The 27,830-nt window shown below is 32.1% G+C and overlaps 1 protein-coding gene across 3 annotated transcripts in view; it reads right to left on the bottom strand.

Moving 5' to 3' along the window:
• Positions 1-4,033: 4,033 nt before the first annotated feature.
• The window catches only part of TMEM135 (transmembrane protein 135), a 299,882-nt gene continuing 276,085 nt past the window's right edge, over positions 4,034-27,830 (bottom strand). For 2 of the 3 annotated variants that reach the window (XM_003764592.4, XM_031961901.1), the window contains 7 exons: positions 26,978-27,047; positions 20,840-21,007; positions 16,471-16,534; positions 12,634-12,710; positions 10,241-10,339; positions 9,334-9,401; positions 4,034-6,136 (listed from right to left, as the gene is read on the bottom strand). In XM_003764592.4, coding sequence (XP_003764640.1) covers positions 6,004-6,136; positions 9,334-9,401; positions 10,241-10,339; positions 12,634-12,710; positions 16,471-16,534; positions 20,840-21,007; positions 26,978-27,047 — 679 coding nt within the window. In that variant the 3' untranslated portion in view covers positions 4,034-6,003. Of the gene's footprint in view, positions 6,137-7,568; positions 8,717-9,333; positions 9,402-10,240; positions 10,340-12,633; positions 12,711-16,470; positions 16,535-20,839; positions 21,008-26,977; positions 27,048-27,830 lie in introns of those variants that run through there. The other variant, XM_031961900.1, reaches the window with a different exon arrangement.

Genomic DNA, 27,830 nt, shown 5'->3' with positions numbered 1-27,830 from the left:
TTCAACTACATCCGCAATTTAGATTTGATGGGGATTGGGGGAGGGAGAGGTGGAGAGGCAAAAAACTCTTCACAGATGCCTCTGTTCCTGAGAACAGTGGTGAAATGCTAAAGACTTATTTGGGGACTAATAAAAACATGTTAAATTTTCTCACTTAGTTTTAAAGAAAACTGATTTGTTTTTATGATGCACACAGTTAAGACAAACATTCCAATACATAAGAAACCAAAAAGAATGACATAGGCAATTATTTTTTTAAAAAACAAAGTCTATATTAAATTTAACAAAGTAATAAATTGTTTTTTGCATCTCCTTTGAACTTTTCAGTATTTTTTCCTAATTTTTTGTTTTGTCAATTCCCTCTTTCTTTTTTTCCCCCATCTCTTATCACCACCGTTTTACCAGGCTCTTTCTCATAATATGTATAGAGCAAAGCACAACATTTTCCATGTCTGAAAAGTGTATGTCCCATTTTGTACTGTTAATCTTCTCTTCCAAGAGATGGGAGGTGACTCATATCATTTAGGATTTAAATTCCAAAAGGAATAAACAAAAAATATAGCTTTATGAAATTTTCTATAAAAAATTTAGCCAGAAGAGAAACTTATCCATCCATTCATTCACCTCATTATTGAGTGCCCACTATCATGTAAGAGCATCAGGTGTAGAAAGAATGCTTAACTTGGAGTCAAAAAGACATAAATTCAAATCATACCCAGACACTTAGTTTTGTTACCATAAGAAAGATTATTTAACTTGTTTCTTCATCTGTAAAATACAGATAACACCTGTAATACCCCCACACTGGGCCATGAGATGTGTGTGAAGTGCTTTCAAGTGCTCTAGTTAGTGATTATTATTATTCCTCTATGTGCAGACTGGAAAGTGGTATTCCTATTTTGACAATACATTTCAAAAGCTTCCATCCTTTAAATCCCAGCTAAAACAGATTCCTCCACAAATTCTGTACCAAATATTTTCATTGAGTTCCTTTTCATTATAATCTATAAACAAAACATAGCAAGTCCTCACAGAGATGGGAGTACCAAATCATATTACTTGTCTCCTGAGAACCTGTATGCAGGCCAAGAAACAACAGAACTGAACATGGAAAAATTGGTTTAAGTTTGGAAAGGAGTATGACAAGGTTGTATATTGTCAACATATTTAACTAAATATGCAGAGTATTTAAGGTTGCTGGGAGAAATATCAACCAGCCTGGTAGATAATAATATCAAGAGAGGAGAGTGAAAAAGCTGGCTTAGAGGCTCAACATCAAAAAAACTAAGATTGTGGTAACTGGCACAACTGGTGCAACTGGTCCCAGTGCTTCCTGGCAAATACAGGGAGAAAAAAATGGAAGCAATGTCAGATTTTATATTCTTGGGCTCAAAGATCACTGAAGATGGTGACTACAGCCCTGAAAACAAAGGCATTTTCTCCTTGGAAGGAAAGATATGGCAAATCTTAAAATCTTAAATGCCTTTCAAATGGAACAAAGGCAGAGACATCACTTGCCAACAAAGTTCTACAGAGTCAAAGCTGTGATTTTTCCAGTAGCAATGTATGGCTCTGAGAGTTGTACTAAGGAAAGCTGAGCGCTACAGAATTGATGCTTTCATATGGAAAAGATTTTTGTGAGTCCATTGGCCAGAAATGAGATCAAATTAATCAATACTTAAAAGAATCAATTTAAGCTGTTCACAGGAAGATCAAACACTAAAGCTGAAAATTAGATATTTTGGCCACATAATAATAAAACTGGATACACTGGAAAAGACTTCTGTGTTGCGAAAGATTGAAGGCAAAGGTAGGAGGACACAAAAATAGGTTGAAATGGATAGTGTCATGGAAGCAACGGACATGTACTGATTAAAATTAAGTACCCTACCTGATACTAGAATGAAGACAAATTTTTTTTGGTCATGACCAATGTGGGAATTTGCTTTGCCCAATTAAGCATACTGGTTATAAGGATTTGGTTTTTCTTTTCTTTCTTTCTTTCTTTTTTTTCATTAATGACGTGAGAGGAAGGAGAAAAAAAAAACAATTTTTATTAACTGGAATTTTTTTTTAAAAGTGCACACAGCATTCCTTCATTCTAAATACCAAAATTGGCTCTCTTTTGCATGTAACCAGCCAGCACTGTTTTAATTTATTCTAGTATTTATTGAATGACATGCTGATAACTAATGCAGGAAAACACCTACCCTCAAGGTGATTATAATTTAATAGAAAAGACTCTAATCTAATACTGATCCACCACTTTTAAAGTTTTCCATGGGAAGGACTGCCGATTACTTGGGCACAAGTAACTGATACTCTATCACACTAGGCCTTTCAATCACTAGGCCAAACAAATGAGTCTTAATATGAGAAAGATAGGCTTAAAATAAAAGGCACGGGATTATAAAAGAAGCCAATTATATTAAAATATAGTTATTACGATATTTTAAAAATCAAGCTCATGGACAAGGCTAAGAACCCTTGCCTTGCAAGAAAGAATAAAAAATGGGGGAAAACAAACAAAAAAAAAGTTTAGCAAAACTAACAAAACATTAACTAAGTCTGAGACTACATTACACAAAGTGTTCCATACCCAGTCCTCTGTCTCTGGAAGGGAGAAAGGAAAGTACATGCTTATCCTTCTTTTTTTAAGGCAAATTTGTCTCCTCTCCCATTTCTTTAAAGACTTAAGTGCCATCCAAATCTCTTGCCTAAGCAATTAGCTAATCTTCGTAAGCTTCTTTCAACATGTCAAGTTTTCAGTTGCAGATCTGATATCACACAAAATTCTAAGTTAAAGATGTTCATTCAAATTTATGGCAACATCAAACCATATGCCTTTCTTTTCTCAGAGCTGTTATCCCAAGACTGACTGAGCTCAAAGTTGCAGCTGCTTTACCAGGTTGACATACATTGTAATATATTTCTTCTATGATCAGTCCTGCTCTGCTTCCACAAGACAGACTGAAATGACTCTCATCATTTTATAGTCAGCCCACCTAAGTGAGCCATGGCAAAGGCCCATGAGGTTACATATCTTTGAACAGAAATCATACTGACTCTGAATTCCCCATATCCCTAAGATCACATGATTCTGGGACTCGGAAGAAGGCACTGGGCACGAGACACTCCCATCACCTAAAAATCACCCCACTCACCTTAAAATGCTCAAAGGCAAAGCAGTTGTGAAAGAGGGACGTGTTGGTGTTGAGTCCAACTCTTTGTGATCCCATTTGGAGTTCTCTTAACCAAGAGAATGAAGTCTTTTGCCATTTTCTTTTCTAGCTCAAGTTGCAGATGAAAAACTGAGTCAAACATGGTTAAGTGCCCTGGGTCACCCAACTAGTGAGTATCTGGGGCCATATTTGAACTGAGGAAGAGGAGTCTTCTTGATTCCAAGCCCAGTACTCTTAACACCACACCACCTAGCTGCCCCAGAGGGAACGGTACTGCTGGAGAAGGGCACCTGTGACTCTGCCCCTCTATCCTGAGATTTTAAGACTTCAGTCACCAAATACTCTGAATGACTATGGATAAGAATTAATTCAATTCAACAAAAATGTATTAAGGGCACTTCTCCATCCTGGGAACACAAAAGCCCAAGTGAAATTGTCTGTCTCTACCCCCAGGAAGCTTCTTTTCAATTGGTTAACCATAATCTTACTTCCACCCTGACACCATCCTTCTTTGCCAGTTATCTAGTCTTTATCTACTGTACAAAGAGTATCAGTAAGAAAGTACGCAGTAATAACAGGATTCTATGTAATGTTGAAGGTCATGAGATGTCTTATTATCAGAATTTAGGAAGCCTTTTTTTAAACAAAATGGCTTTTGCTCATGGGAATTTTACCTTGGAGCCCTGAAAATTAAGAAAAACAAATGGGATCATTTCAGCCATTTTTTAAAAAGTGAAGTAAAGAAGGGAAAAAGGCCAAGCTTACTTTTTTTTTTCATATTCCTCAGAACTTTTCTCAACATATACAGGCTTGCTTTCTCCCTCCCTCCAAGAAATATTTAAGAACTCTACCCAGGTTATTTACCAGTTTTTATTAATAAAAGTAAATCACAGAGTTGAATCTTTATAAGCAGCAAATATTTTACTCTAGAATCTCAGAAAGAAAATTACAGTAGGATTTGTCATTCCAACAAATGATCTTTTTATATCAATGAAAATAATAACTTGTGGATCAAAAGGATTTTATTTTTATATGACAAATAAAAGCATTATAACCAAGGCTTCTGAATGAAAGAAATAAGAAATACCAAACAGCAATGCTTCTTGGTTATTGCAATGCTTAATAGTTTTAAACTCCTAATTTGGAGCCTATCATTTTATTGATTCCAATGAGGAAAAACTTTAAAACTATGTTAATACAATTTGGAGTCAGAAACTGACACAATCTCTTACTAGTGTGTCCTGATGGCACATTCAGCTCTATAGTTAATCAAAACAAAGTATTTAGATGAAATCAATGTAGATCTCAACTATGTTACCATCAATGCCCTTGATTTCTGTTGGGTCTCAGTTTGCCATAACCACAGAGGATGGAGTTACAGACTTTATGAAACTGAATATGTGGGATTAAATATTTTAAAGGCAGGGTTACAATTCCAGTTGCAACACAGGTTCTACTCCATAATTAATTTACAATGGGCTACAAACTTTTCAGCAACTAAATTGTATTAAAAAAATATAGTCATTCTTATTATATGTTCCGTTCACAGCAGACGTCACAAGACTCCAAACTTTATTAGTTTAGAAAGTACAACTTTTCCCTGAAAAGCTCTAAAGACTGATCATCTTTCAGCCACAGCTGTTTCAAACTAACTTGCAGTGACTATAGCAGTGACTATATTTTGTCACTACTTTATTCTAACACACACACACACACACACAAAATGGTGACAATGGGTAAAAGGCAGGATGAAATCTGAAGCATATTGTCAATAAACTGATTTTTAACTATCAGTGGCATTTCACGTTGTCGTAGCTGTCACTGTCAATATAAAACAACTCGCTGCCTATGTGACATATTTGAACATGAACAAACATGGATTTAGGAATTTGCTTAAGCTGGTTTTCTTAAGAGGACTGCTCCACAATATTTTGATCCCTTTTGGAACAGCAATAACATTAAAACCAAGCTCTGAAGAAATAACCCTTATTCACAAATTTGAGTGCAATTAATCTACAAGAAGCTGCTACTTTAAAAAGTAACTTCTTTAGTGTTCCTTTGCAATGTTTCCATAAATATTCAAACACTGCATTTCAGCTTTCTTAGATATGACAATTTCCATTTGACAAACTATGGTTTTCTTTCATATGGATGGATCATGTGTTAACTAGATTGCCAAACGGCCCATCTTATCATTGGGAAAGGTGAAGTTATCAGTGTTAACAACAGAACTTTATAGATGATGTTGCTGCCATATTTAATCAGATGTTAAAAGATACCTCTGCAATGCTGAAACAAAATGGCCATTGTTTCCCCTTAAACTACTTAAGTGACTAAGTAGCAGTTTTTGAAATTATTTTAAATATTGGGCATTTATCACCACAGTTGCCAAATGAAAACTTAAACGAAAATACAATAAATCAAATTTGTGTACTCGTGATCTCTATAAATTCTGGAACTATTCTTAGGCTCACCAAGAAATATAGTGGAATGAACTAAAGATATATTTTAAAGTATCATTTTAAGCATATTTTTATATCATTTAATTTCTTTTGAGATCCATTACCCAAGGACATAATTTAATCAAAGACTCTATCATACTGTCAAATACTACAATGATCCACAATTATATTCTGGCTATGGAGGGAGCTTAATTATTAAGCAACACCTTCCTCAAAAGCTTCAGTATTTATGATCAATAAAAAGCATTTCTCATTGAAATAACACTGAAGTGGAACATGGGCCCTCTCCTTTCTGTCCAACTCAATTAACTTTTCAGATGAAAATGATAATCACATTTAGTCATAATAAGGAATAATCTTCAAGAAAGCTCCATGGGTAGATCTGGTATCACAGTAGTATATCTTGGATCCAACTGTGGTGTGAAATCCTGGAAGTACTTAGATGCATCAGTACCAAACACATCAAGGACTTTTCTGTTCATGACTGCAAACCTAGAAAATGAATGGTGAGAGTGTAAGCAATGACAGATTTTATGAACCTTGCTGTCAAATAAGTTATTCATAACAATTCACCTAGATTCCTTTTGCTCATCTGATAGGAACAGTGTGTACGCTGAAGCCAAGCTGGCCAAGAGTAGATGATTCTGCAATGGCAGAATCATGGAGAGAAGTGGGGAGGAAATAGTTATTTATTAAGCACCTTCTCTACTATGTGCTAGTTTTACCAATATTATTTGATTTTATTAGAAATCACTCTTCTATCATGACTAACTATCTAATACTTTATAGAGGAGATATAATCAGTTGTGGATTCTCAGGCTGCAGCAAGAATTATCATCACTCAATCTTTCTATCAGATGTCAGATCCCACTTTAGGGTTACTGAGAATTTTCTAATGAACTGAATCACATTTAAAAAAAAAAAACTAGAAATAATGGCAATTCTAATTTAGAATTTCAATGTGCTCATTAGATAAATTCAAGCACATTCTAAGAAGTATCTTTACAAAAATATTAACTTTCTCATTTTCTTTCCCTTTTTATTAAAACTTTTTATTTTCAAAACATATGCATGGATAATTTTCAACATTCACCCTTACAAAATCTTGTGTTCCAAATTTTTTTCCTCTCTTCTCCCTACTCTTTGCCCTAGATGGCAAAAAATCCAATGTATATTAAACATGTGCAATTCGTCTATATATATATATTTCCACAAATATCATTGCAGCACAAGAAAAATCAGATCAAAAAAGGAAAAAAAAATGAAAAAGAAAACAAAATGCAAGCAAACAACAAAAAGAATGAAAATGCTATGTTGTGATTCACATTCAGTTCCCACAGTCCTTTCTTTCTCTGGTTGCAAATGGCTCTCTTCATCATAAGACCACTGGAATGGTCTAACATTGTTGAAGAGAGCCACATCCATAAGAATTGATCATCTTATAATCTTCCTGTTGCCATGTTGCCTATCTGATTCTGCTCATTTCACTTAGCATCAGTTCATGTAAGTCTCTCCAGGCCTCTCTAAAATCATCCTGCTGGTCATTTCTTACAGAACAATAATATTCCATAACCTTCTTATACATAACTTATTCATCTACTCTCCAACTGATGAGCATCCACTCAGTTTCTAGTTTCTTGCCACTACAAAAAGGGCTGCCACAAACATTTTTACACATCTCATTTTCTTTAAAAAAAAAAAAAAAAAAAAAAAGATGTTAATATTTAAAGTCAAAATAAACATTTTTGTTGTTGTTCAGTGGTTTTCAGTCACATCAGATTTTTCATGATCCCTGGGGTTTTCTTGGCAGAGATACTAAAATGATTTGTCAATTTCTTCTCTTGCTCACTTTACAGATGAGGGAAACAGAGTAAGTGACTTGCCTAGGGTCATACAGCAAATAAGTGTCTGAGGTCAAATTTGAGAGTCTTCCTGACTCCAGGCTTGGCACTTTTATCTACTGTGTCACCTAGCTTTCCAAGGCAAACATGGAGTTTCCACTTTTTAAGGGACATAAAACTATAAAAAAGATACATGGCTTTTATTAGTATCATATAATCTAAAAGACCAAAAAATTAATGGAACAGGGAAGGAAGGGGTTAAATTCTGTCATTAAGTTTACATTCTAATAAAGTAAGATAACATACATAAAGGGCTGCTGAAAGTAGAGAGAAGTATTTAAGTAGAGGCACATACTATAATTTGGAGATGGTCAGGAAATAAGGTGAAAAATCTGGATCTGTGCAAGATAAATTAAAATACCCTTTACAGAACAGTGTGGTTTGAGAGGCATAATCCAAAATTTCTTCTCGAAATAAGTCATGGTTTCATTTTGGATTCTACTGCTTATATGAAGAATGTTTTAAAAAACTACTTTTATTTGGATGACCATAGTGGATCTTAAGCATGAATATATAATTAGCAGATAGAAGAATTTTCATTGCAAGTACTTATTTTTCCCTAGACTTTCTGATTAGTTCTACAGAGTTGACCAAAATGCGATCCATTAAATTGTTTCAAGGACATCTGCAAGAAGGCTATAGATGTTCAGTGATACCATAAAGCTGAGCCTTATCAACTACAGAAATCAATATTATGAAAAGGAAAGTAAAAAGAAAAAACAGGGTAGGAGATTATGAATTTATAGGGTGAAAGGGACTGGATGAAAAACAAATAGCTATTATTTAATAATAAAAGTTTATTTTAAAAATATAAACAGCATCTATAATTCACATAAAGAATGCCAACATAATTAATAGGATATATTAATACTACTTTGGTATTGAATTCCTGGACTGTAACCCTTTTGTTATTTGTAAAATGTTAATATATTATTACCCAGTTTGTCCTTAGTCCATATATCACTATAGAAAGAACAAAAGAAAAATCAGAGAAGGTCAAAAGAATAATATGAAAACTATTTAAAGAGTTGAAAACATGAAGGAACATTGAAGGAGCTATGTTAATTTAGGATTAAAAAAAAAGGAAATCTGAGAATCAAATTAATAATTATATTTACATTTTTGGAAGGAATTTCAAGTAGAACACACTACTTTGCCAGCTCAGCTCCATCTTTACAAAGGAAAGAATTAAAATGAAAGGTCTTAATTTTGTAAAAAGAGAAAACTATATTGTATAAGTGATTAAATTTTAAGCCTCCTAAAGAAAGATGTATAGTATCTACCTTTGAACATCTAAAAAAATGGGACAATTATATGATTCGAACAAGTCAAATATGTTTCAAAAAGATGTTTTTAGACAGTGATATACCTTCCAAAATAGGTTATTAGTCCAATTTTTGATTTAGACCTTTAACCAATCTTCTTAACATGTTACGTTTAAAGAAAAAAAGACCTTGTATTTATGAAATTAGGAATAAATGTTATGTGTGTGTGTGTATGTGTGTATATATACACACACACACATACATACATATGCACATATATAGTATATATTGTATTACTCTAGAATCAATGGCATTTCCAAAAGAGATGAAGGATATAATCATATTCACAAAATGTATATCTTGTTCACTCTCTGAATGAATTTGTGTGGGAAATGGAGAAATTATAAAGTTAGATAATCTGAACCATATGAAATATTCATTTATCCTATGAATTTTCTATAAGAAAATTGAAAATTTTACCTTTGAGGAAATTTAAATTGCTTAAATTATCTTAATTACTTACTTGCCCTTGGTAAGCCTTAAAAGGAATTTCCAGTAAGATGGTCGCAAGGTCTGAACTTCCATGACAGCCTAAAAAAATAAATAATACTGACCATTAAATTTTTTTCCAAGACATAATAAAAATATAATCAGGCTGAGAAGATGTGGTAGATCTAGCTTAAATTTTTTTATTGTCACAATATATTAATATTAATAGCCACAAAATATCAATTCTAAATCTATTAATGTTTTATCTGACAATAATGAAAGCATTCTTTATAGATTCCAATAGTTTTTAATATTTTCTTTGGAAAAAATTTAACTGATAGTTGCCATATTCAAGAAGTATTTATCTAATATTCAGTGGTTGTTTAGTATTTTATTCACTGTAATAAATGAATCAAACTATCCTTAACTCAAAACAAAACCCCATCCAAAGGAGGTCTGCAATTATCTTAATGCAATAACAAAAGTGGTCACAGAACTTTGGGAGAATATGAACAAGAAAATAAAAGCTGCTATTTGTATAAAATTTAATTTTCTGGCTGGCAATACTACAGTATATTATTGGTATGACAACGATGCTGCCAATAGTGTTCCTTTGGGAAAATCCTATTGGCTTGGAAAGCACAAGAAAATTTTTCTATCCCTAGTAGACTATTCAATACATTAAAGTTTCAAATTACTTTCAAATTAAATCTGATATCAATTCAAGAAGCAGCATATTCACCTAACAAGGTCTGACTTGGAAAGTTATTTCATATTCCTAGTGATTCCTACCCTTAGTTTGGAAGATAAGTGAAACATTCCTACCACACATGTCTGGTAATATTTTAGATTTTCCCACTGGATGTAATAATATCCACTTTATTCACTACAATAAATGAAACTAAAACAATCTCATTTCCCACTTCAAAAAACATACTTACTGCCTGAAAACAAATTGCTGTAGAGATGGAGTATATGATGGTATCTGCATGAGGGAAATAAGGAACTTTCCCTGCTTCGATGCCTTTGAAATACATGGTCTACAAAATAATCACAATGCAAGGTTTATAAATTATGCCATTTTAAATAAAAATAGTCTATTATTTTATATTAATTGTGATATCACATTTTTTGCTATTCAAAAATTGAGACAAAAATATCATAAACAAAAATGGATAACAGTAAGCAGTAATTTTAAAATAAAACAAAACATCTAGATGCTAAAATGAGTCAAGTTGGCCTATAGGCAACACAAAAAGGAGCATCAAAATAGTCCCTCTTCACAAAGACCTCAGAAACAATGTGAAGTAAAGCTCCCTATGACAAAACAATGAGAATAAAGGGTTGCACAAAATCAAGGAGAATATTATATTGCATTTGTGTTAAAGAACCATTCAATGCAGATGCAGAAATGTTTGGCAAAAGTACAATTTATATGATCTACTGAGATGCTTTAGGATGCAAAGTAAATGGATTCCTACTTATTTCTTGGGTCTAAGCTGTGTTTCCTCAGTTAAATCATATATTTCCCAAGGGAAAGAAAAGAGTCTTATTATACTTCTAATGCATAACCCCAGAAGTCTGTTCCCAATCTTGTTATGTTCAAGAGCATCTTAGATGAAAGTATCAATCTTGCTTCTCAAATCTCTAAATAATATGTAGTTGCAAAGGACAACTAACAGCCTTGGTGACAGACTCAGATACCAAAAGATCTAAAGGGACTAGGACAATGAACAACTTAAAAAAAAAAATACATATATATATATATATATTTTAACAAGGAAACAAGAAAAAGTGTAACTAGAAAGTGGGAGTCAGGAAGACCTGAATTTAAGCCCTTTTTTCTGATACCAACTAGTTGTTTAAGTTTGTATAACTCATTCATCCTATCAGTGCTCTAAAATTATTAAATTACACAAAAGTTGTGGATCTTCACTGGGAGGAGTTTTCCTAGCATGAATTCCCTACATCAGTGAAAATGAAGGTCCAAACAAACATACAAAATAATATCCTATACTTCTCAGTAGGATAGAAAGAAAGAAAGAAACTTCACAAGTAAAGCTAAAGAAGTATGGCCAGACATCTCTGAGTTTTAAAAGACCTACAAGCATGAGTCAACATTATGACACAGATGCCTCAAAAGCTAATAAACATTAGCTTTATGTTACAAAAAAGCAGAATTTCCAGGACAAAAGAGATGACATAACTATTGCAGTTTGCCCAGTCAGACCACAAGGGAGTAATTTGTTTAGTTTGGGACATGATAGGTGATAAGATAGAGAGCATGGACAATGTGGTGAGAAGATTCTAAACCATGCCATGTAAGATATTATTAAGCAAAATGGAGACTGTTTAAGTGACTGAAAACAAAGGAATTGGTGGTGGGAGCATTTAGAAAGTTAGTATATGGGAAAGATTTGTTTTGTTTGTGCAGAACTGGACAGGACTCTATAATTAAAAGTTATAGAGAGGCAAATGGGAGGTTAATGTGAGGAAAGTGTTTCTAAAAATTAAAGGAATCCAGAACCAGAATAGGTGGTGAATTCCCCATCTGTATAGGACATCAAATTGAGGATATTTTAGAGAAGATTATATTTGGTTATCTGAGGCTCTTCCAGTCTAAGATTTTCTTAATTTTTGTTCCTCACAAGGGCTGGCCACATATTAAGGAAGAAATAGTTAAAGGTAGATCCATAGATTTTTTTTTTAAACTTCAAATAAAGCCTTATTAAGAATGCTGAGGACTGACTTTTACTACATAAATATGGCTTAATTAACACAAAAATATATTTATTGAATTTATATAAGGAGTTCATATCAAAGAATACTGATAATTATTTAAAATATTTAAAGGAAATCTGCTAATTCAGTGCTAAATAGCAAGGAAAATATAAAAATCACATTTTGTTTTTATGTGAAAATAAATAGTTCAAAATTCCTTATAGTGATTAAATTAAATGCTCCTGAGATTCCATTAATGGAGAACCCCTTTTCTATCACAAATTTTTGGACTAATGGCCTATGCCTGGATCAGACAACCATAGGACAATGAAAAGAAGGAAATGTATATGCTATTGCATGGCTTAAAACACTAGACAGTTGTGGGGCAGGGGAGGAGGAAGGAAAAAAAGCAACCGTTGATAGATTTGAGTCCCTAAGGTACAGAACATATTTATGCTAAATGCTTATAATAATTTTAGATAAAACCCTGTATTATGTCTTTTCGTGACAGTCACTAGAATCTGTGCTTATGACACATAATTTCTTCATGTTTCAAAGGCCAGACTAAGAGTACATATTTTAGAATAATCTACATAAAGAAACATTTGCTTACCTCTACAAGCTTGGAAGCCAAATACATGGAGATTGTCGTGCTTTTGTAAAACATCATTGATACACCTGCCAAAAATCCTGCAATAAACCACAAAGGAAATATTGAGAAGGTTCTAAAATGTTTCATTTAGTACAGTTCGATAATTCGACACAAAGTGTTGGCATTGCTACTTGTAGGCATAGCAAGACCTTGATAATAGTATTCCTGGGCACTTGTAAACAATGATAAAGTTTGGGAAGAGGGAAGGCATCTCATGTTAAACTTAGTAAAATCAGTTTCTCAGATAATAATTCATCTTCATTTCCACAACCACATACTATTGATATATTACAAAAATCTACTTGAAATTAAAAAAAAATTATCTTATTTTTATACTGCCCACATTTCCAAGTATATCTTTCTTCCTTCCCATAACTAGAATTCTTTTTACTTGGGACAAAGAATTAACAAATAAAGAAAATAAAAATGTCTGGTAAAATTAATCCAACATATCAACTGAGTCTGATGGTATATGTATTTTTTCACTCCCATGGTCCTTCATCCCTGCAAAGAAACCAGGGAGATGTACTTTCTCATTTCTTCTGAGTGGTAAAATTCATGTTTAATATTACAGTATTTTAGCATTTTTTTCTCCTTATTTATGTTGTTGCAATGATAATATATTTTTCACATGGATCTGTTTACTTAGCTCTGAATGAGTTCACAAAAGTTTTTTCATTCTTATATATTATGTCAATATTCCATTACATTCATGTACTATAATTTGTTTAGCCATTCTCCAGGGGATGTACATCTACTTTATTTCTCACATGTTGCTACTATAGAAAAAGTGTTGTTATGACTACTTTGGTGTCTCCAAGACTTTTAAGTTTTTGATCAGCCTGGGATATAAATGTAGCATCAGTATCTTTGAATCAAAAGGTATGGACATTTTAATCACTCTCTTAACGCCAAACAGTTTTCCAAAGCAACTGGATCACTTTACAACCCTACCAACAGTATTAGTGTACCTGCCTTTCCAAAGCCCTTCCAAAACCAATTATTCACATTTGTTGTCATCTTTGCTAATTATTTTGATTATTTTATTATTAGTGATTTGGAATAATCTTTCCTAAGATTAATATTAGAATATAATTTTTTTAAGGACAGTTTATTGAGGCAGGTTAGTGCTATAGTGGATATACTGCAAGACAAAGAGTCTGGACAATCTGAGCTCAAATCCAGCAGCTGAAATTTCCTTAACTTTGTGACCTTGGGCAAGCCACATAATCTCTCTCGTCTCAGTTTTTTCATTCGTAAAATGGAGTCAATAAAAGTACTTATCTTCCAGGGCTATTATAAGAAAAATGAGATATTTGTAAACTGTTCTACAAACCAAAATGCCTTCCAAATGCTAGTTATTGTTACAGCTTTTGAACTCATATTTAATGGGGAATAGTTCTTGGTCAGACATATTTGTCTTAGTTCCCTATATTCTTTGAATAACATTTTTTTTGATGCAAAGTTTGTCTGCTTCTCTTCTCATTTTACTAGCATTAATTTTGTTCAATCCATACAACTGGAATAATTACAAATATTTATTATTTAAAGTTTAAACTATGTATCTTACCTACAATCATCTTTATTTTTTATTTAGTTGAAAATGCTCTCCCTAGCCAAAGCTAGAAAGGTACTTGATCTGGCTCTTTTTAAATGTTTTTATATTGTGAACTTTAATTCTCAAGTCACTATCATTTTGATTATAAATGGTGTAAAGCATCAAAATTCTTATTAGAAAAATTCATCCCCATGTTTTTGAAGAGAGTCTTGAATACGATTGTTTCTATTCTTTCGTTGTCTAATGTCTTCCTCTGACTTAATTTTCTATATTTTTTTAAAAGCAGCATCAAATTGATTGTATGAATACTACTTTGTAATTTGAGGGTTAAAAATGAAACTGGAGATCAACAGAGAAATTAGGAATGGATAAGCACATTTGACAGTCACCAGAACAGATGAGATCACCAAGTGAAAGAATACAAAAGGAGAACAGAATAGAGCCCAGGACAGAGTCCTGCGGCATACCCAGATGAACAATTTTATCGATGTTCTCCAATATAAGATGAGATTTGGAGAGAAGAGAAAGACAATGAGTTAGGAACCAAACTCTTTAAAAGGGAAGTGTCCTAGATGTTGGCAGACAATAGCTACCGGAATTTTGTTTGCATGGTTGATATGTATTGCAAAGGAGAGGATTGATGGTGATAAGAGAGTGTCTGGAAGTAGCAATGGGAACAAGGCATATTCCAATCCCTCACCTCAACCAATGAATTGGTTAATTTGTGAAAATAATGTCATTGCTCGAAAAGGCAGCATCAGGAGAAAACAAGGTTTCAGAGAGAACCAGAAAATGGAAAACATAGGAAAGTAAATGATTTACTATGAAAGTAAGATTGTTACCTAAAAAGCAGGAGTTCTGGAGAGCACAGGGGAAAGTGTGTAGGTTCAGAGCATAGGTTGAATTGAGACATATAGGAATGAAGGAGAAAATAAGAGAGGATAGAAAGAGGATTTGAGTAATAACATCTGGGAGTTCTGAATCATTGGAATAGATATATATGACTAGGTTGAATTTTACTGATCATGAATGATGAGTTCAGGTGGATCATCAACATGAGGGATTTGACATCAAGGTGGAATCTCGGGGTGTCAGGCAGCCGGGCTGAGGGGAAGAGAACTGCTGGAATAAGTTTCTCTTTTCTCTGCTGGCAGGCTAGGTAGGAGACAGGTGGAAAAGCCAGGATTTGTTATGCTTGTAATGAAAAAGAAAATTTTAATTAAAAAGAAACTAAGACTAACAACTACAAATTAGGAAGATGGATTAAAGGAACTGAAGAGGTTTAGCCTGCAGAAAAAAATTTAAGAGGGAATATAATACCTCTCCAAGTATCTGAAGGGATATCATGTGAAAGGGAGATTAGATATGTTTTGCTTGGCTCTAGGAAGCAGAAATAGAAACAAAGGATGAAAGTTGCAGAAAAACAACTTGACTCAATTAAAAGCAAGAGTTCCCCAAAGATTAGGAAGTAGAATGGAATCATGAGATAGTGGTATTCCTATGACTGGAAGGTTTTGAGTGGACACTAGTGACCATGGGTATTATATTAACAATTCCTGCTCAGGTATAGGATAAGTGAGATGACCTCTTCAGTTTTTTTTTTGTTTTTTTTTGTTTTGTTTTTTTAAACACTAATCTTTGGACTTGTCTCTGGTCAAATTGATAGAGCCTGAATAATACTTGTTCCCATGAATGCCTGACTCACAGTCTGTTATGAAAAATACATGGTTTTGTGTGTACACACACACACACACACACACACACACACACATATGGGGGAAGGAAACTAAAGATATACAGATATGTATACATATATTTTTATGTACATACACATAATTTTTCTTAGAATATAAACAATATAAAAACCTTAATATACTTTGATTTACTAGGAATAAGGCAACTATTTCTTCCTAAATAAATCCCCATTAAATTAAATAAAAATTATGTTTATATTGAAATGCTTTATTGAAAATATCCTTAAAAATAAGTTTGTTTTTTTAATTATTTGAATGCCTAAGAAATATAAATTCTTACTAAAGGAGAAATCATTATTGTTTATAGTTACAAACGAAATGTTCTGAGAAAACTGACCATACTACAACTGATTATTTTGATTCTCTCTAAAACCTTGCATAATGTTGGGATTCACAAGGCTCATACCTATGGCTCCTGTGTTTTTATTGTCACTTTCCCCACAGGTTGGTAAAATAAAAAGTATTAGTGTTTTATTGTTGCTTTACCAGCTATAATTGCATGTAGTTCATCATCCAGGTTTCTCACCCAGCGAAGGAAGCAACTAGTACCCTATATTAAGGGAAAAAGACATAATATTTTAGTTAATTTACATTTTTAGATTAAGTTCATGGGAAAAAAAAAAACATTTTTAACTAATTCCAACTTCTGATAATGTAAAAAAATCAAAATATTAGATAGTTGGAAAAGTTATAAAGACTTATCAACATCTTAAGGCCATTAATCTGAATTAGCCATATTAGCAAACTCCATAGAATGTTTTTTATCATGGGTACAAATCTAACACACAACAAATAATGTCAGATCCTATTATTTACTGTGGCTGGTTATATGAGAATTAACATGAAAATCCAATTAAGAAAATCCCTACATACCAATGTATGATTTGTATCAAAAGATAAATAATTGTAAATTTCAGGAAAAATTCATATATTCCTTCAGGAAGCATGAATCTTTTATTTATTTCCTGAGGCTTAACTTTTAGACTGCTGACAGAGAAAATACTAAGAAATTACTCAAGGCAATGGGAGGAAAAGACTGAATGTGATCTACAGTTCTTTTTTCAAATCCATCTATTTCTCATTATCAGATTATATAAGCATATAAAAAGGAATATAAAATAATATTTATATTTGGATATTACTATAGTGGTAGTCATTGCTGAAAATAAAATTCACTATCTTTTGAAAATGTTTGTTAAAGTCTTAATGGATTAAGTCCCAAGCAATTTCAATATTATACTGAAAATAAATCAACACTGAAATGGTGATATAAGCAATTTATTTTTCTATAATAGGCATTAGGTCATAGAAAGCAAATGAAAAAAAAATAAGTTTCAACAAGAAGTCTTTAATTGCCTCTATTCATAAAAGTATCAGTTTATGAAGAATAAATTAATTTTTCAATTAATTTAAGTATTGTAAATGCTTCCATTCTGTGATCTTTTAGACTACTTCTCACTAAAAATACAAAACAAGCTGGTAGAAGACTTCAAGAAGTTGTCTTGAAAGTACTGATGTAGTAAATCTTAAAAGATATGGAGAAGTTAGTGCAATGGAAAAAAACAGGCAACTTTCTGCTACCACCAATCAAGAGCATGTTCAATTCAATCATTAAGTAGCTATTGAACTCTTCAAGTACTTAGTAAAATACTTTTACTAGAAAAAAGCTGGAGAATAGATGGTGTTTAAAGTATTCTGATAAAACATTCGCACAATGTGAATGCTGAGAAGACAAGAAGATCAATTCAAAACATCAGTTGATATTACTGATACACATCATGGTGCTATCTAGGTTACAGGTAAAATAATTAGAAATTCAAAACGATGGAATGACACTGGACATTTAAATCAATGTAAGTGATTTTTATAGGCACTTGAAAAAGTGTCATTAAGGTGGCTTAGATATTGGGAACACGAATTCAAAATAAAATGCCAATGAAGTTATATGGCAAGTATGAGGCAGATGATACTCCATGTACAGTTAGTCTATTAATTTCATATGTTTATGCTTTAGAGAATTACTTAGGTGTTATATTTTATTTCAACACCTTGTATTTTCTATTATGTACCAAAAATTATACCATGCAGTCCAAAATATGAGGTTTAAATGTAAAGTATGAGGTCAAGTATGAAGAGATTAATAAGAGTAAGAGTGGACTAGAAGGGCTTCTCAGAAGATATGAGTTCTTGAGGCCTATAACCCTATGTGCAAATGAAAAGCACATTCCATGATGGGGAACAGCATGAACACTGAAGCTCAAAAGAGTTTTAGTAGATATTTTAGTAGAAAATAAAGATACCAGACTAGCTAGATTATATGCAGCCATTTTGGAGAATAGTGAGATATAAGCTTGGGTTGATAAAATGGGAACAGATTATACTGAGGTGCTCAGATATTTGGATTTGAAGGAAAGAGACCATATGATATAACAAAACTGATGCATTAATATGGAGGTTTCAATGTAGATCCCAGAAAATGAGGGGGTTTGTATGAATAATTGGAATCTAATTACTCTAGATGAGTGATATATTCAAATAGAAACAGATCCCTGTGTGTTACATGCTGACACATAAAATCACAAATTAACATTATGTTCTATCATGTTTTATATTTATTTTGTTAATTAGGTCCTGTGCACAAGGGAGTCCCTCCAGTCCTGAGTTTGACACTTGTGCTCCAAAACACTCACATTAAAAAAAAAAAACTTCTTAAACTGTCAGTCATAAACCTATATGGGGGTCATGAAAAATTTGTCTATAGTAAAAGGTATCAAATATTCCACCACAATGTAATTCTTTATGTAAAAATAAACAAGCACATCCAACTCATTAGTGTACAAATTTGCTTTCTTCTTTAATACAAGATAAAACTACATGGATACTAAAGAATTGTTTTAAAATAAGTTTCTTTATGATTTATTATCAGTAAATGTTTGATTTGTATGCCTATTTTACATACATACATATAATGTAAAAATTTCTTGGATCATGTAAAAATTTCTTGGATGAAAAAGGGTCACAAGTGGGAAAAGTTTACTTTTTTTTTTTCAAAGTAAAAATCATTCTTAGTTTAAGGGCTGTATAAAAACAAGTAATGAGCTGGATTTGGCCCAGAGGCTATAGTTTAATCTATACGTATATGTATATGTATATGTATATGTATATGTATATGTATATGTATATGTATATGTATATGTATATATGTGTGTGTGTGTGTGTGTGTAATATAGATAAATAGCTTACTCTCTTAGACATTACAATACTACTGGCTTCCCAATAAATCCAGGGCATTCCAGGAAAATCCATTAAAAATATTTAATCTCTGAAAGCTAAGAGAAGCTAAAAGTTCAATTCTTGGAATTTTAAAGAAATTAGTGCTAAAAATATACACATTTGGGAACATACACTACAAAAATATAGTTATTATCAGCAAGCTGTCCCCATAACCAGAATTCTAGATTTCTACAATGAAAATTTCTTTGGACTATTAGTGCTCAATAAATATTCATTAGTGACTATAATATTAAATTACATTTTGGTTAAAGAATTGAATTTTTCTGAACATAAGAAGTTAGGAAGCCATTTACTTAAACTGGGATGAATTATTTAACTTTTATGTATTTTAGTTTCTATTAGTTGCAAAACTTTACATCTTCCTAACTTGCAAGTACAATTTAAGAATAACCAATAAAAGTTGTTACAAAATGTAAAGCATCTAAATAAGCTTTAAACAAGAACTATCATATGGTCATAACATGGCCATCTTTTGAAGCACCATACTCATATAGAGATGCAAGTAGCCAAAGGTAATTAAAAAAACATCAGTTACATATGACAGTGAAATGCACCATCTGCATTTTTTGGTAAAATTGTTCTTCCCTGATTAAAAAGCAAGAATAAAGAAGATAGTTTAGATGTGTGTGGACAATGGAGGAAAAGAGACAAATATTGCCATGAATACTTCACATTTGGGCATCTATAATGATAACATGAATCATAAGACAATAGCTGAAAAGAAACGTTTATAAGAATGTTCATGTTAAAAGTCTGTACTTCTAATTTCATAAAGTGGCAATGGTTTCCTATTATGGGCAGGCTTAAAAATGAAATCTTCAGTATTTTTAACTTTTAACAAAGTGGAAAATTATACATAATTGGAGATGATCCTTATTCTTGACCCAACATCTGCACTCCCTTAAGGCAAATGAACTTACCTTTCATAAAAAAAGTATTATTTAAAAAAAAAACTTATATTCTCTGAAATCTATAAGATCCTAGATTTATCCATTCTAGAGTTGTTTAGAAACTCAAAAAAATATAGACTAACCTTATTTAGCACCATTTTGCCTTTGATATCTGAATAAAACATTTAAATGCTTTGTCATTTTAACAAAATATCATTGTCTATTGCAGAAAAATTCTAATGGCTTTATTAACAATTTAAGTGTTCTGATCATAGTTCCGATGTTATTGAAAGCTCTTAGTCATAAGGTTCAATAACTATTGATAGTCCTTAAGGAGACTGAAGACAGTCATATCTCCATCACCTAATATAACTTCAGAAAAAAAAAAGTCTACATTTTTGTTTAAAAACATTTGAAAGGGTATTGCTATATGGAAAAGACGGTGAAGTTAAGTCTTTGAATTTTTCTATGGTATGTACAAAAGTAAACTGCTTTTACACAATCACCTACAACTATGAAGAAAAAATTATAACTTAAATTGCTAATTTCATCTCTACATTTGGATTTGGCAAAATTATTATGAACACTTATGAAAAAGTATATAATGGAGTTGCATTAATATACTTTGATGATAACCACAGGCTTCATCTTCCCTCCTTTGAAAAACTTACCTTATATATACTGACAAAAGAGCCAAGAAAAGCTCCCAGTTGAAAGTTTTCCTTGTTATAGAAGAGAGAAAGTAGCCGGGATGGTTGTGTAAATAAATGCCTGAATGCTGAGGGAATTCGAAGGCAGCATTGAATCAGGTAACCAACACTAAACATTCTGATGAAGCCCTAGGAAAAATGTGGGGAGAAGAGAAAGAGGGAAGAAATGTGATTTATAATCTGGTATTCCTACGGTAATTTCACTGCATATGCTCTTTTGTCCTTACTACATTCTACTTTGTATTTGATTTACTTGTTTACTGTTATCTTCCCCTTACTGTTAACTTCTTGAAGATAAGAAGTGTTTTGCTTTTCCATTTTTCTTTTCAATTCAGTTCAACAAACATTAATTAAGAACCTACTATGTGTTGGGCATCTTTGTATTCTTCCTAGTACCTTGAATAAGATTGGCATTAATTTAATATTTGTTGAATGTTAACAAAAAATTAAATTTCAAGCTCTTACAACCAAAAAGGATCTCAAAGTTCATATTTAAATCCTTCTTACAATTAAATTTTTTTTTTGCATTCAGCATTGAACATGAAGGCAAAAGGACTAATATTAATATACTGCCACTTCACAGACATGTAAATTAAATTAAGCTCTGTGAATCTCAATTCTTTCCGTTTCTTTTCACTTTAGAGAAATGTGGGGAAAACTCTGTAAAATGTAAAGCACTAAATAAGTATAAACTTATTACTAAAGGAAAAGACATTTTAAGTTGAATACATGTATTTAGTGCATCTATATTCTCATAAATTCCTTGATACTTCTATAATTTACTGACTGGGATTCTGAATTCTTAAACCATTTGGTTTCAAAAAGAAAAGTGAGGGGAAAAAAAGCTCACCTAAGCACAAATGTGAAAACTCATATCCTCAAAAATCGAGTATTTTAGAAAACTCAGAAAATTATAAAACCTACGACCCTGAATTATTGGAATGGGCAAGCATTCTTTTGACAGATAAGCAATGTTTACATTTTTAAAGACTACAGGACAGAATTTATAGCTGAATATGTCAGAACAAATTTATAGATGTAAAAACAATTATACATAATTTTTCTCTTACTGATCTAACACAAGAAGACAGCTTTATGGCACACTACCCAAATGAGATGTTGATGCCATAAAAAATTGATATATTTACAACCAACATTCCTCTACATTTCCTGTAAATGCTTACAGCCCCAAAGGGAATTAATTTGGAAAGAATCAGTATTTGCCAATTTTTTTTTTTTTTGTTTTCTATGATTACAACTGAGGCCAAAATGACATATAATATCTAGAGAACAAGATTAATGGTACAGGGAAATTGCAAAAGTGTTCATGTACTATTTGATCAGCTTTTCTTAATCCAATCAGCTTTTCTTAATCCTAAATTCCTTTTTGATATAGAGTACTAGCAAATAGTGGATGTTGAATAAATGCTTTCTCTTTACTTAATCTAGCATCTACATCAATAGGAGCACTTGCCTGGTAGGATGGTGTAGAAGAAAGAACAAATGGACTTGGAGTCAGGAGATGTAGATTCAAATTCCAGTTCTGCCACTTACACAACTAGTTTTGTGACCATGGACAAGTCATTTCATCTCTATGGACCTCAGTTTCCTTATCTGTAAAATGAGGATTATACTTGCACTACTTACTTCATAGGAATATAAAAGGAATTTTTTTCTAAACTTTGAAGCAGTACAGAAATGAGAACCTACTTTAATGAATACTTGAAATTATGTGTGATCCATTTACTCAATGAGTAAAAGGAGGGATCTTCCTCTAGATCTCTTGACTATATAAATATATGGAAGCTATTCATTGCTTATCCTTCAGTCTTGCCACATGACTGGGGCCACATCCCTTTCTAGTTATATGTCTCTCTGAGGGCATTCTTTGTACAATTTCTCCCATATAATTGTAACTCCCAGGCTTATAACACATTGGTCTACTTCATAAGTTCATATGATCTCAAATTTACAGCTTTAAGGAATTTTAGGTGTTTTCCCCAATCACTTTACAGGTGAGGAAACTCATGGCCATCATGCATGGCATTTAACACTAATTCTTCATATACTATTATTATTTCATGATATAGTCATACAGCATAAGAACACTGATTTTTAAAAGGCAAGCCTTTGTTTCAGGGAAAGAAGTTCACTCAACATGTAATTTCCCTAAACCATTCAAAATTATCCTTCGCTCCTGGTTAATTTTGCTTGAGATAAACATGCTACGAGAATAGTTATCTAAACTGACAATACAACCTGTTTATAACAAACTGACGAAAAGGCATTTTGTATACACTTAGTTTTTCCATTGTATGTAGATAGACTGAACTCTTAAGTCATTATTGAATCTAATTTAGGAAACTGCAATATTCTGGGACTTTATACAATAAACACAGTATCAACTCTTCCAATTAGGAAGTCCTTTACCACTTGAACTCTACTCAGTACTTCCTTTGCTGGCAGGGCAAATACATAGGGAATCATGTCTCCAATTCTGTATCTTATTTGATATTAAGAATCAGGGAGTCACTGAACAAAGCTTTCACTACCATATACTTCAAGCAATCTTGATAGTCAATGCAGTTATACTGAAGCAGAATTAACAGAAAGGATGGAGATGATTAGGAAATGGCAAAATTAGGTTTATTTTCTAAATTAAGGTTGCCTTTGGTTGCCATTTCATTTTGTTTGTCAAGGAAACTAAATGTTCATTGGCTGAGGAAATTTCTAAGCTCATTACCCCTTCTTACATCATATAAGTCAAAATCACTTGGGTCTAAGTCGATGTTTGTTTTTTATCTATTTCCCATAATAAGAATCAGTATTAACAGCTCATACAAGGAGGTTGGAGTTACTCTTATTTCATGACATTTTTCTCTATTTTGATTTTTTGTGTAGGTTAATATTAATTTTGAACCTTCTGATATCTTGATGGTCTGTTGTGTATAGACCATTGAATAAGAAATGATTTCCAAAATCAATAGTAATAAATAATATCAACTTTATTTCTTTTGGTGATATTTGGTGCTCACCAAATCCAGCACCTTCTGACTTTGTTCTCAAAAATGTAATCTAGATGTAAAGGTATAAAGTTTCTATATAGTCTCTAAGCTTTTGGCAATACTTAGCTTTTATTCCTAAACTATGTTTACTAATACATAAACACACATGCATACATGTCTATGTATGTACGTATATTTTTTATAGTCTTTCCCTTTCACTAATGTCACAGACTATGATTCTGTTCTGTTCTTTATTATTTCATGCAAGTCTGTCCATGTTTTTCTAAGATCATTTAGCTCATTATTTCTTGTAGTAAAATAATATTCCATCACAATCATATACAGCTTGTTCAGTCATTCCCTAATTGACAGGTATCCCTGCAATTTCCTGTTCTTTGTCATTACAAAGGGAATTATTTAAATATTTTAGCATATATAGATTCTTTTCCCTTTCCCCTAATAATCTTTGAAAATAAACTTTGTATTGTTAGGTCAAAGGGTATAGGATGCTTAAAAATTCTGTGGGCACAATTGCAGGTTGCTCTCCAAAAGGGTTGGATCAATTCACAACTCCAGCAATAATGAATTATAGTGTCTGGATTTTTCCACTTCTTCTCTAACATGTGTCACTTTCCTCTTCAGCCAATCTGATAGGTATAAAATGATATCTCAAGGTTGTTTTCATTTGCATTTCTCTAATCAATAATAATTGAGAACTTTTTTTTTCATTTGAATATAAGTTGTTTGATTTTTTCACAGAAAAACTGCTTGTTCATTTCCTTTAACCATTTGTCAATTGGGGAATCACATGCATTCTTATAAATTTTACAAAGTTCTTTATATATTTGAGAGATGAGAACTATATTTGAGAAACTGTCTATAGTTTATCACCCCACCCCTCTCCCGATTTTCTGCTTTCCTTCTGATTTTGGCTACTTTTATTTGTACAAAAACTTTTAATGTAACCAAAATTATCCATTTTATGCCTCACTAATTTCTCTTATTTATTCACAAGTTGTTTTTCTAACCCAAGTCTGAGAAGCAGTATGTTCCATGTTTTTCAGATTTTCTTTATATCTTTATATCTGAGTCATGTATTCATTTTAATCTTTTTTTTAAAAAAACAAATTGTATAAGATACTGGCCTGTGTCCAGTTTCTGCCATATTGCTTTGCAGTATTCCCAAGAATTTTTTTTTTTTTTTACCAAATAATGAATTCTTATCCCCAAATCTTGTTTTTACATTTCTTACTATACAAGCTTACTATAATCACTTACTACTATATATTGTATGTCTACTCTGTTTCATTCACCTTTCTATTTTTTAGTACTAGAAAAGTTTTTATAACTTTTCACTACTAGAAAGTTTTTATAACAACTGCTTTTTCATATAGTTTAAGATCTGGTACTGCTAAATCTCCTTCCTTTACATCCCCCCCCTCCCCCATTATTCCCTTTGACATTCTTAACTTTTTGTTCTTCTAAATGAATTGTAATTTTTTTTTTCTTTCTGTAATTTTTTGGTAATAATTGTGATGGCATTAAATATATAAATTAATTTAGGTAAGATTGTCATTTTATTATATTGGTCCCTGCCTACCCATGAACAATTACTATTTCTCCAATTATTAAATTTGATTTTAAAACCCAACTATGATCCTGAGTCAAAAAGAAGAAAACATCTATATTATCAACATTTTATATCAGTATGAGACTTGATGTCTTAGCAGGGAGCTCACAAATTAATAAGTAGTAAATTTGAGCCCATGGAACAGCAAAAAGCACATTTATGTTGTTAATTTTCCCAACCTATTGGTCTTCCAACATTTTAAGTTCATATAAATTATTCTAAGACTTATTATGTCATTGTTTCAAATTCAATAGTAGTAGTTGACATAATTGCTGTTGATATCATAGTTTTCTCCATCACAGTATAATAGCTAATTACTTCTCAGATAGACTCTTTTAAAGAGAAATAACCAAAAAAATCATTCAAATTTATTTTTAGGATCCTCTTGAACTAGGATCACATTGGATTTCCAGAGTATAACCATTCTCCAGGAGCCAGCAACCAACATAGCTGCTTGCATGGAGTTTTCTTTCACCACTTTAAAGTGGTATAAGAAATCTGTTTTTGAAGAGTATTTCTACCACACTAAAGAACTTGAAAAATACTCAAGTTATTGTAATTACTAACTTACTCCTTCCCTACCTTTGGGGACTATACTCTATAAGTTGTTTTTGGCTTACATGTAGAATACTGCATAGAAAACCTAATGCCTAAGTTCATAGAAGTCTACAATTTGAAATATAGAAAGACATGTTTTTCCTCACTTATAGAAAATCATGGGGGCTTTCCACTTAATAATTTACAAATCTTATTTATACCCCATGCTCAGAACTAGGTTGTATAAGAAAAAATAGTATCAGCAACATTTGATGGGTTCTTAAAAAATGTAAACTTTAAAAAGAGTCAAATCTGTTACAAAAAAAAAAAAAAAAACCAAACACCTCAAATTAAAAAAAAAAAAAAAAAAAGAGTTGTAGCAGGTGGTACCACCTGTGCCAGACTAATTCCAGTCAAAACAATCTCCGTCACAGAAGACAGTGCTTGAGAGGAAGGGTGGCCAGTGTACCAAGCATATAAAGGAAAAGAATAATTTGTGCCAGGAGACATAAGTATGTAGCAACTGTGGGCAATCTTCCATTATCCCAGCCCCTTAAAAAAATCTAACAACTTTTCAAGTCCAAAGTCACATTCCAGGTGCTGTGTTTAGGGTGGGGTTGTAATGGGGCTAAATTAATTACATTTTTCCCCTCTTTCCTGATGACCCATCTTTTTTCTCCCATCCTCATGTCTTTTATTGATTTTAAATAAGCTCATCCTAACACTATGAATTGAATTAAAGATCTTCTAAAAATACATTTAAAAAAATTTATTTGTTATTTTCCTTTAGTTTCTACCTTTGCAAATCACATACAAAGAAATAATAATCCTTAATATGTAAAAAATTATATTTTTTATTTACCTCTAATCTCATATTCTGTTAATTGATTTCCACTCACAATTACCACTGGTCTTTTAAAGACTTACTTTTAAGCAGTAAGATATGCAGTTATCTTCATAGTGTTTGCAACACCTATGCCTTGGTCCATGCTTGCATCTAAAATTGAACCCAAAAAAACACCAAACTAATTAAAGGTCCCAAGACTATAGGATCATAATATAAAGCTAAAATGGATCCCTGAGGCCAACTTCCCTTATTCAACAAATGAGTAATTTGGAGGCTCCTAAAGATTGAGTTAAGTGTCCAAGATCTTAAAGGCAATAAATAATAAGCAATAGCTAGAACTTGAACTTAGATAGAACTTAGATATTTATATATCCAGCAACTTGGGCCTGCAAAATATTTACTGAATTCAAAACACTCCAGAACCTAAGCTTGTTTCAACATTCTGGCAGTAATAAATTTAATGGCAAAATAATATTTCAGTGTTTATGCTTCATGTTATCTGTATTATTTTCCTAAAATTATTAATCAATAAGTTATTTGTTTTATTTGTGTTACCAAAATATATCCATTTCTATTATCAAAATCAGGACATTCAAAAGAGTTTTTATACACTTACTTGGATTTGGTCTATGTTAAGCACTCTGACTCTAAGTATGTAATTTCTCCAGAGTGAAAGGGCAGAACCCAATGAAAATATAATTGGGAAATGTTAAACAAAATAAATTAAAATACAATATAAAATAGAGAATCTGGTTTTCTAAGTCATGATACTTTTAGGATCCTTTACTTATTTGAGTTTGACACCACTGATGCATGGTATTGCTTTTCTAAATGACCCACCTCTCACTTTTGTAGATGCATGTTATGGCTAAATCCCAGATATGGGCAGAAATGATATCAGCTTTTTTGCCCCCCAGGAGTAAAATAACACAA

Source organism: Sarcophilus harrisii, chromosome 3, assembly GCF_902635505.1.
Source record: "Sarcophilus harrisii chromosome 3, mSarHar1.11, whole genome shotgun sequence".
Lineage (NCBI taxonomy): Eukaryota > Metazoa > Chordata > Mammalia > Dasyuromorphia > Dasyuridae > Sarcophilus > Sarcophilus harrisii.
This window is presented reverse-complemented; position numbering and strand designations above follow the sequence as displayed.